The 11,231-nt window shown below is 45.9% G+C and overlaps 1 protein-coding gene across 1 annotated transcript; it reads right to left on the reverse strand.

The window, feature by feature from the left end:
- Positions 1-5,102: 5,102 nt before the first annotated feature.
- CLDN25 (claudin 25) lies at positions 5,103-5,911 on the reverse strand. The gene has a single exon (XM_006735357.2). It carries the CDS (start codon positions 5,787-5,789, stop codon positions 5,103-5,105), a length of 687 nt encoding a protein of 228 aa, XP_006735420.2. The 5' UTR covers positions 5,790-5,911.
- Between the last annotated feature and the right edge of the window lie 5,320 nt (positions 5,912-11,231).

An 11,231-nucleotide genomic window follows, 5' to 3' on the forward strand; every position in this document is an offset into this window, starting at 1 on the left:
TTTAGGTGCTTCTCCTCTCGCCTGAGCTCAGGCCGAGGCCTGAAGGTCAGGGACTAGCAGTGAGGAAGGAGCCGCAGGATGTCCTCACACTTGCCCTGCTCTGTGCCCCTCCTCACCCCCAACTCCTGGCTCCCCAGCTCCAGGCTTTGCAAGAGAAGACAAAGGATCTTGTCTACTTTTTAAATAAAAACAGTAATACCCTCTTGGTTCTCAAACATCCTTTATTATGTCAGGAATGCAATTATTAGCTCTTGTGTGGGATATTTTATGGGTTCTCCAGAGAACCCCGTAGAAAACCTCCACACTGTCCTTTGATGTGGCTTTTGGACTTCCTGGCTGACCTCTTACAGACCTTCTAAGCCCCTAGTTAGGTCATTCACCCTTCCCAGCAGTGCTCTGGGACAGTGTCACCCAGACTGCCTCCCCTGCATCCACTTGGGCTGTGCAGAGCTCAGTACCCTGGCCCCACAAAGGCCAAGGGCACCTGCTGCCGCCATGCTCCTCTCTGGCCAGCCTCCTGCCGCAGACGGCCTTGGTGGGCATCAGGCACCCTTCTCTTGTACCTCCACAACACAGATCAGGTTTTCTCAAGAACTTTCTTGGGCACCATCCTAAGGGCAGCAGGCGTGGGCCTACAGAGTTTCCGGAGCTCAGCAGGTGTGGGATGGGTATGTTTCAGATATTGTCTTCCTTCTTAGAAAGAACTCCTGTCTGCGTGGTTCTCTTGAGGTCCACCTCCACCCTATTCTTCACATGGAAGGGTAGGGAATATCACCATACCCACCAACTGCTATGAATTCCCTTCCAAGAATCCTCCCTAATGAATCTGTGTGCTTCTCTTATGTAGGCTGTTGGGTGTGGGCCTGGCCAGCTTGGCCCCTTCTGAGAAGCAGTGTGTTGAGCCTCTCTCTTTAGAATAGGGGGCACATAGGGCGCCTGGGTGGCTCAGTTGGTTAAGCGACTGCCTTCGGCTCAGGTCATGATCCTGGAGTCCCTGGATCGAGTTCCGCATCGGGCTCCCTGCTTGGCAGGGAGTCTGCTTCACCCTCTGACCCTCCCCCCTCTCATGTGCTCTCTCTCAAATAAATAAATAAAATCTTAAAAAAATAAAAAATAAAATAGAATAGGGGGCACATAGCCCCCATGGGCCTTGGCTTTGAGGCCTTATTAAAAATTCTGGGCAACAGAGAAGTCCATTCTACATTCTATAAACACGGATGAAGTAGCAAGAAGAATGGCTTAAAAAATAAATCCATCAAACAGAGTGGAAAGTGACCTCTGGGGTCTTTCATTCTATGTTCAAGGCCAGTGACTACAAACATTTTCCTAACTCTGTCATATTGTCTTAGTCCTGGCTGCTAAGACACATCTCCTGTCCAGAAGCTCATGAAACTATTTCTGACTTCTCTCCCATCCCCAAATGTGTCTAATCCACATCGGCTTCCCTTAGGACCTTTTCTCTAGATCTAGTCTCAGAGGCTCACAAGGGTAACAGATGAGTATTTTCATAGGGGCCTTCTGGAATGCCTTAGCTGCTAATGGTGAAGTTTTCAGACCCTGTTGAGAGAAGATGGCACCGAGGCACGTCCAATTCCAAGGACATCAAATTTGGGGAGTCCCTGAGTTATTTTCTTGCAACACTTTGCCCATAATGAACGCTTTTGACTTGGAATTCTGATTGACTGGTATTCTTTGCTGTTTCTAGTACACATGACAACACACAGCTCTCCCTGGGTAACCACAATAAAGAAATGTTCCTAATGTTAGGATAATTTACTGCAAGTCTTTAGGAGAAAAGGCTGAGTTGAAGCTAAGATTTAATTAGTTCTATTTTATTTCTCATTATTTTCCCTACAAAGCAGATAGATGAAAAGTGGTGGTTTTAAGTGAAACGCATCTTCTTCCTCAGACTCTTTCTCGAAATGTGGGTTCACACTCCCTTCTGGGAGTGACATGCTGTTGATTACTTGGGAATCAATCAACAATCCCCATCCCATCCCCATTTTTTTAAAAAAAGCCTTTGTGTCCTTTATAAGAAGAATTAGGAAGAGAAAATATTTTCTTAACAAATCTTTAGTTTGGAGTTTGTGTTCTTTTTTTTTGGCAGTGGAAGCCATAATCACATGCTGATGATAAGTATCCCATTAGCACCTGCAAACATGGGATTAGGATGAGCTGTGAGCCCCCAGCAGGAACAGGTGAGCCTCCTGGCAACAGAAACCCTGTTTAGGCCTCAACAAAAACACAAAGGACAAGATTTTTCTTTGTAGTCTTTGATTTTTTTTTTTTTTCTTCTGCTTCAGTGCTAGTTTTTCCTTTGGTCTGGCAGATTGTCTCAGCCTCCCGTCTTCATGAAGCGACAGGATGGGATGAAGAAAGAATGCCCTGGCATCTCCACAGCCCTGGATTCTAGTCCGGAGCAGCTAATGACTCACAGTGGGCATGTTGCCCAAGGTTTCTGAATCTCAAGTTCCTCCTTAGCAAAACAAAAACTATCAGCTCTCGCGACCTCAAAAAAAAAAAAAACCACTAAAAAAAAACCTCTCAAGATGTGTTAAGTAAAACTACCAAGATACATGGAGGTGTTTTGTAAACTCTGAAACCCTGCACAACCGTGTCATCGGGAAACCTCATGGGGATGAGGTGTGAGAGGAGGAGAGCAGGTACAGCGGGGGTAACCTGGGGCTGAGTTCCCACTCCTGGCCACATGCTGGGCCTCCTGTGGTCCTGAAAATGGAGACAATGCTCCATAAGGTGAAGGACAGACTCTGCAAGATCTGGCTCCTTCCTATGTCACTACACTTTTCTCTCTTCATCCAGAACTGCTCTCCGTCCTTCACCTTTTAGCCACTTATCACTTCCTTAGGGTATCCATCCATGACTCCTTGACTAGGTTACAATTTCTCCTATTGCGTGATCTTGTAGAAGCACGTAGCTTTCCGAATTCGTCACATGTGTCATGGTTACAATTTCCCTTTATCTAGGTGATTTCACATTAATATTTGTCTCCCCTATCTGCCTCTATGAGGGGCAGAGATAAATTTTGTCTTTTACCATTTTATTCCCGGTTCCTAGCAGAATGCCGGGGGTATGGTAGGTGCTTAGTGCATATTTGTTAAATGAATGAATAAGTGACCAGGTGGATGAATGATGAGATGGGCCCATCTTGGAGATCCTGTGGGATCCAAGGTTAACTCTTGGATATTTGAGCCTCACTCCTGAGAAGGAATAGTTGACGAAATGGGCATTGGAACCCTAGAAAGCCAGAATATGACTTTGGTGCAAACTGCCCTTTTATTCTCAGAAATTTATTTACCTAACTAAGGTCATTTGGATGTGTGGACATCGAGTGGGCATACACAAAAGGACATGCATAAAAGGGAAAGGAGCTTTCTGGAGAAAGCATGACTCCTAGAGAGAACCCCACTCTGGGTAAGAAGGTAAACGTTGCCAGAGATGAAGTTGCACCTGGGCAGACTTGTTTCCTCAGGAAAACAAACAAACCAAAAAACCCATGTTATTTCTCTAAGGAGGGAACTGGCCTGGGCTATGCTGGCAAACTTGTTTATACTCGTGTTGGGGTGTGCATTCTTGCTTGAGCAGCGGCTATCTGAAGATGCCAGGGCTACTCGGTGGAGGTGCAAGAGGCGAAGGAGCACAAGCAGAGGACGCCTCAGAGCTCAGAAGGCGAAGTGCAGCACCAGCCTGGGGGGCGTGACTCTCCTCAGCTCTGCAAGCCATCCGGCCTGCCTCTGAGCTTGGGGAAGTGACCCGCTTGGGGACATTGGGAGCCAGCACCTTTATTCTCCTGCAGGAATCATCGACTCTTTCGACTGATTAAGGGAGTGGGGGACAGATGGCAGTGAGAGGAACAGGGTGGGTAACGCGTGGTGATTTCTGCCGACACACAGGCTTATGAGTAAGTGTGAGGCTCCTCCTTGAGGACTTGCACAAATGCCTGAGGAAGACCTGGGCGCGGGGTAGTCAGGCTGAGGGCCTGCCAGGGCAGTGGGACAAGCAAAGGAACTGGGGTTAATTGTTGTGAAGGGGACTTTTATTTGTAGCCACAGCCTGGGTAGATCTGCTGACATTGGGGTTCCATTTTAAAGGATGCATAAAGTGAATTTGCCTATGGTAGAAGACGTTTCTGAGAAGCTGCTAGTTCCCTCCACATCCATGCCCACGTTGGGCAGTTCCTGGGCATAGCCACTCTGTGGTAATCAATTTGTGCCAGTGTGCCTGGGACTCTCCTAGCTTTAGCACCGAAAGTGCCCAGTTCTGGGCAACCCGGGACGGTTGTTCACCCTATGACTCATTCACACTATTTCTTAACTTCACGCTGAGAAGACAGAGCCGACCACACACAGCCTCACAATATAGCAAAAACAAGAATATGTCTTCTTCTGGGATATTAAGAATCTACAGAACCAATAGATACTGTAAAGTCCCCTTCAAATTGTGTACCTGAGAAGGAAAATGAACACAAGGAATCTTCCTATGTTAAGGTGCTATCCTGAGCCAATAATTCATTTTACATTCTCCAGCATTTCTTTTTTTTTTTTTAAGATTTTATTTATTAGAGAGAGAGAGAGAGCCTGCACACGAGCCGGGGTGGAGTGGGGGGCAGAGGGAGAGGGAGAAGCAGACTCCCGGCTGAGCAAGGAGCCTGATGCGGGGCTTGATCCCAGCACTCTGGGATCATGACCTGAGCTGAAGGCAGAGGCTTAACCCTGAGCCACCCAGGCACCCCCACAACATTTCTATTTATATCTACAGTGGCTATTCATACTAGATTTTCTGTGATAGATGTAATTTTGCAATATATTTAGTAATGAATCAAGTATATAATTAATGTTATGAGTTTAAAAGCATTTTAAACAAGTAAAATCTAAATCAGAAAAACATGTTTGTTAGAAATTCTGCCTTGATTTTTCATTCTGAAATTATGGATCACCATATCACCAAGATAGTCAAATCCTTAACAAATGGGACAGTGACTACCACCCCCATATATGCAAATAAATAGAGCGGTGAAAGATAAGGAAGAGAAAGGATTCTACTGACATTCCTTTGTTCCAGAGATTCCTTGGCAGAAGCAGTTCCTAGATGAATAGGTTCCTAGGTCTTGTTGTTAGATAGAAGGAATCACTGGACTCGTCTGCTGCGGCATAGAATGGTGGGGCTGTAGGGCCAGCCATCTGGAGAGAGGGCACATCTTCTTTTCCCAGACAGGCTGAGAAGATGAGGAATAACCCGCCGAGGGCCAGGAAAATCCCAGCAGCCCAGCCCAGGTAGAGGGCATCTCCAAACTCCCAGCGAGGCACAATCTCAGGGATGCTGTTATCCCAGAAGTCTTGGATTGTAGCATAGGCCACCCAAGAGACTGGAAAGAGGGTAGTGGCTGAAGCTGATGCTTCCAAAGTCCCTCCCAGAAGGCAAAGCCGCCTCTTAAAGACCCATCTGATCCTGTGAAACTGGAAGCATTCGGACCCAAAGCCAGAGAGCAGAAGCCCCAGTAGCCCCAGCCCATGGGAGGCTACCATGAGAATGCGGGATACCTGGAGCTCCTGGGGCAGAGACAAGAAGGACTCAAAGGCCTTGCACACGGCAACGTCCTCCTGATTCACGCAGACCTCCCAAAGCCCCATAATCCAGGTCTCCATTTCGTTCAGTTCCAGATTGAGAGTTTTCCACTGAGGCAGGATGGTGGTGACACAGGAGCAGACCCAGCCGAGGAGAGAGAGGAGCAGTCCTCCAAGCTGGGCTTTCCCGCGGAAACTCCAGGCCATGGCTGCTCCCACTGCAGAGGCAGAAAGCAAAGGACAGGCGGCTCGGTGACTGATTAGCAAGGAGTACTTTTGGGGATGCCCAGTGGAAGGTCTTTCACATTTGGACAGGGCTCTTGTTTTAGTTCTTAGGCAGCAGCTGAGGCAGGTGCCAGGAACTTGGCAACGTTAGGTTCAGGGGGTGTGCCCAAGATCGGATGTGGGCGTGGGTTCTGGCGGAGGGCCCCATGAGAGGCAAAAAAAGCCAGATGGTAAACCATCAATATCTATTTGATAAGTAAATTCATAAACTTGAAGGTAAAATCACTCCCCTATTCCGAGATGATGAGAATGGTGTTCTGGGAATATACATTGATGTAATCTTTCTGGAAGACAACATGACTTCATATTTCATACTTTTATTTTTTTAAAGATTTATTTATTTATTTGAGAGAGAGAGAGGAGGGGCAGAAGGAGAGGGAAAGAAATCCTCAAGCAGACTCCCTGCTGAGCATGGACCCCCCCCCCCCCCATGCAGGACTCGATCCTAAGACCCTGACATCATAACCTGAGCCGAAACCAAGAGTTGGACACTTAACCCACTGAGCACCCAGGCATCCCTCATATTTCATACTTTTAAATATGCACATACTTTAATCCAGCACCTTACCTCCAGGACCTGACCCTAATTTATTGTGAGTATATACAAAGATTATGAAAATGTCCATTGAAATATTGGTTAGTACTGGGCAGCCATTTTAAAATGATGTAGAAGAAATTTCAATGACATGAAAAATATTTTTGATTTGTCGTTAAGTGAGACAGGCAAGTGACTGACCAATCAGTATATAGAGCATGTAGAGTACAATTTCACTTTCAAAAAAGAGTGTACATCTATATCTATGTACATACACAGCATATATCACAAAATGTTAACCATGGTTATTTTAGTGGAAGGATTATGGATAGTTTTTATTTCCTTATTTGTGATTATCCATGTATTTTATATATTTTACAAGTGAATCAGTTAATATTTTTGTAAGCAGGAAACAAATAGAAAATGCCTCACCCATGGGGCGCCTGGGTGGCTCAGTCATTAAGCGTCTGCCTTCGGCTCAGGTCATGATCCCAGGGTCATGGGATCGAGCCCCAGATCGGGCTCCCTGCTCCGCGGGAAGCCTGCTTCTCCCTCTCCCACTCCCCCTGCTTGTGTTCCCTGTCTCACTGTGTCTCTCTCTGTCAAATAAATAAATAAAATCTTTAAAAAAAAAAAGAAAAGAAAATGCCTCCCCCGAAGAAGCAATCCAGACCCTGAATCCGCCAGGAGGGAAGCGCTCCCTCCCTCCCCCACCCCGCCCAAGCTCTGGCCGCTGTAGGACAGTGGCTGTAAGAGGTGGTACCCATGTCAGCTTTCATTCCGATGTGTTGCTGTTGCCAAAAGGCAGGTTCTGACAGCAAAGGAAATAATTTGCATTTACTGAGTATGGCTAAATGCCAGACTTTTGACCAGATACTTTATCCGTATTTAATTTTCACCCCACCGCTGTGAGATACATGTTAGGTAACGTACCAGGGTGCCCCAGCTGGTAAGCAACGGATCTAGCTCCTGAGCCATGTGGTTTCAGCCCGTGTCACTTCAGGTCCCTGTCTCCAGGCAGCCACCGTGACTCCCCCTGCCCTGCGCCTGCACGCCAATGACATAGCATTTGGGCAAGGTTAATCTTTATGGCAAAACACCGAAGAAAATTGGGATTTCTTATAATGAAGACACACATGTTGACCAATGTATTCCCCTATTCATATTTTAAGCTACTGATTGTCCTATGGTGCACTAGGAAGGGGAAGCGGGGGGGAAGGATCTAAGAAAACACTACCTTGACTTTATCTGAATGATGTCTCAGTATAGTCTGATCAGATTATCAGTGGTGTGGGGATGGAGGGAGGGGACCAGAATCATCTCGCAGGCCCTTTTTTTTCTTTTATGTTTTATTATAGAACATTTCTTTTTTTTTTTTTTTAAAGATTTTATTTATTTATTTCACAGAGAGAGACACAGCGAGAGAGGGAACACAAGCAGCGGGAGTGGGAGAGGGAGAAGCAGGCTTCCCACTGTGCAGGGAGCCCGACGTGGGGCTCGATCCCAGGACCCTGGGCTCATGACCTGAGCCGAAGGCAGACGCTTAACGACTGAGCCCCCCAGGCGCCCCAATTATAGAACATTTCAAATACATACACAAGTAGAGCAAATGGAAAAAGAAATTTCATGTCCTACCACCCAGCTTCAGAAATTATCCACACATACTGATCTTATTTCATACATGCCCACATCCACCATCCGCATCCCTCCCTTCACACTGTTTTGAAGCAAATGGGGTGCTCTCTCAAATTGTAGGCTCCTTCTGCTGTTTTTGTAACAACCACATGTTCTAATCAACACAATGGCAAAATATTATGCATCCCTGGAAATGCTGTCTGCTTGCACCATATTCATCCAGGTTTGTATTTGATATTTTCCTTCTTGAACACAGCCATGCCACATGTATATGAGCTCTGATAGGTCAGGAGGAATTCTTTCAGACAACACTCCTTATTCCCTCGCCTTTTCTTCAGAGCCTTTTCTTTTTTTTTTTTAAGATTTATTTTTCTGGGTGCTTGGGTGGCTCAGTCAGTTAAGCGTCTGCCTTTGGCTCAGGTCATGATCCCAGGGTCCTGGAATTGAGCCCGGCATCGGGCTCCCTGCTTCTCTCTCTCCCTCTGCTCCTCCCCTGGCTTTTATTTGAGAGAGTGTGCATGGTGGGGGGAGGGGCAAGGGAGAGACAGAGAGAGAGAGAAGGAGAGAGAACCTTAAGCAGACTCCCTGCTGAGCGCAGAGCCTGACACGGGACTCGATCCCATGACCCTGAGATCATGACCTGAGCGGAAAACAAGAGTTGAAAGCTTAACTGACTGAGCCACCCAGTCGCCCCTTTCAGAGCCCTTTCTTGACAATTTGTGAAAATCTGTGAGTTGGGAGACATATAAACCATGATAAGTGTGAACTGTGGAGGAGGTCAGGTTAGTGAGGGAAAACAAAACCCACTCATTTTATTAATTTCTTTTTATTTATTCAGGTAGTCATTCATGCCTGTCTGCACTGTGTGTAGCAATCCCACTCCATTCCTTCTTTCTTCTCCTTCCTCAGTCTAACTCTGGCTCTTCCTGGCCTTTCCCTGCAAACTTGAGGGGCAGTCTGCCACTTATCTGGTGGCCTCTCTGCCCACGGAGGGGCAGAGCTCTGCAGTTGCATTTGTGGGTCTGACCCACGGATTGATTTCCTGGAGAAGATTCTAGAACCTCAACCTCAAAGTGGCATCTCCTTCCATTCTCAGTTCAGATTCCTTCTTCTTCGCTCTCTTTTTTTTTTTAAGATTTTATTTATTTGACAGAGAGAGACATGGCAAGAGAGAGAGACACGGCAAGCAGGGGGAGTGGGAGAGGGAGAAGCAGGCTTCCCGCAGAGCAGGGAGCCCGATGTGGGGCTCGATCCCATGACCCTGGGATCATGACCTGAGCCAAAGGCAGATGCTTAATGACTGAGTCACCCAGGAGCCCCAGTTCAGATTCCTTCTTACTGTGAAACTTTTCTGGTTCAATCAGGGACTGGGTGCTCCTCCTCCATTATTTCCTCTGCCCTTTGTATCTTCCTCAGAGGTGGCTTCAGCTTTGGGGTCTGTTACTTGCACAGGCCCCTTCTCAGGCCTGCACCTAATTTTGTATTTATTTTCTATTCTTTTCCTTAAAGAGTCCTCCCCTTCCCAGCAACTGGATAAGACTTAGGCCCTGGACTGATCTGGATCGATCTCTCATTTACCTTCAAGATGGCAGTGATCATATTTCCTGGGATTATTTATTCACACATTTTGGATTTCCAGCCTAGCCCAGTGTCTGTCATACGTAGTTGCTCAATAAATATATAAGTTTTCAGGAATGTCCCCTGCAGGTCCTTCTTTCTCACTGGGCATTTAGTAGTAGTACCATTTAGAATTCAAAGTGAGGCTGACAGGTGTACTGAACAGAAGTTGATTTGGTTTTCTAGGGAGAGACGGCTTCCTAGCACGTTATGGCTGTCCTTTGTGCTTCCTGTCTCAATCCCAGTTTCATTTCCTTTGCTCATGTCACAGAAAGCTGCCCTTGCCTCACTGGGATAAGCAGATAGTCCCGTAGGCACTCAAAATTGACAAGGACTTTAGGGTCAGCATCTACGTGGGGTCAACCCTCACCAAATACCTTTTTAAAAAATTAAAGATGACATTTTAATCAAAGCAGTACAGAAAAATAGGAAAACAGGGCAAAAAAGAGAAAAAATACCATAAGTGTGCCACTCAGATAATTTGGTGTATATCCTTTACCACTCTATATGTATCTATATCTATTTATTTTAAAAAACAATCATCGTGTACATAGTATGTTGTGAACATCTTTCAGTATGTAACACATGCAAATAATGAAACAATTTTTTAAAACTTTTGATAAAGTTAATTTGTAACCTCTGATAGAAAGTGTTAAGTATCTTGTTCTAGTCTACACAATACTAATGTTTTATGCTTAGGTAATATGAATAATATAAAAAATATAAATATGTAATGGGGGCACCTGGGCCTCAGTTGGTTCAGCCTTTGCCTTCAGCTCAGGTCACGATCTCAGGGTCCTGGGATTGGGAACCCACCTTGATCTTTTTTCGTTAACTATTCACCCTCAAGGTGACATTTTAATCAAAGCAGTACAGAAAAATAGGAAAACAGGGCAAAAAAGAGAAAAAAATACCGTAAGTCTGCCACTCAGATAATTGCCCCCCCCGCCCCCCAAATCAGGCTCTCTGCTCAGCAGGGAGTCTGCTTCTCCTCTCCCTCTGTGCCCCTGGGAGCGCTCTCTCACAAATAAATAAATAAAAATCTTTAAAAATATATATAAAAATGTATTACAAAAAAGAAACACATGTGTATTTGTTACACAGATGTAGTATGTATGTACATAGATTGCATTGTAAACCATGCAACATAAAAGGAGTGCAATTTAGTCAGACTTTTTTTATGAGGTGACGCCACTTCGTTTGCACAACTCCAGAGGGCACTATTCATATAGATTCTGACGGCCGCTGCAGCCCTTGAGGGTGAATATTTAACGAAAAAAGATCAAGGTGGGTTCCTCGGGTATTCCAGCTCAATGAATTTCACAGTTAAGCGTTTTGAAGTTGAGAAAGGTTCATTTAGGACTGGTTTTTAAGTAAAAACATTTCATTTCTTCCAGCGAAAAACAGGCGGGAAGAGACAAGCTATTTGAAAACAGCCAGGGAGGGAAACGCGTCTTCCCCAGTTTGCCAGCTACGGGACACCGTGGAAATTCCACGCTAGGACAGTCGCGGTGCCTGCTGGGAGTTGTAGTGCGTCCTCGCCTCCGGAGCCACGGTCTGGGCCCCGCGAGACTCAG

The sequence above is a fragment of the Leptonychotes weddellii genome, chromosome 11, assembly GCF_054177405.1.
Source record: "Leptonychotes weddellii isolate Sample4059 chromosome 11, ASM5417740v2, whole genome shotgun sequence".
Lineage (NCBI taxonomy): Eukaryota > Metazoa > Chordata > Mammalia > Carnivora > Phocidae > Leptonychotes > Leptonychotes weddellii.

Coding starts and splice junctions, on each gene's coding strand:
- CLDN25 (XM_006735357.2), bottom strand. CDS start 5,789: ATGGCCTGGAGTTTCCGCGGGAAAGCCCAGCTTGGAGGACTGCTCCTC.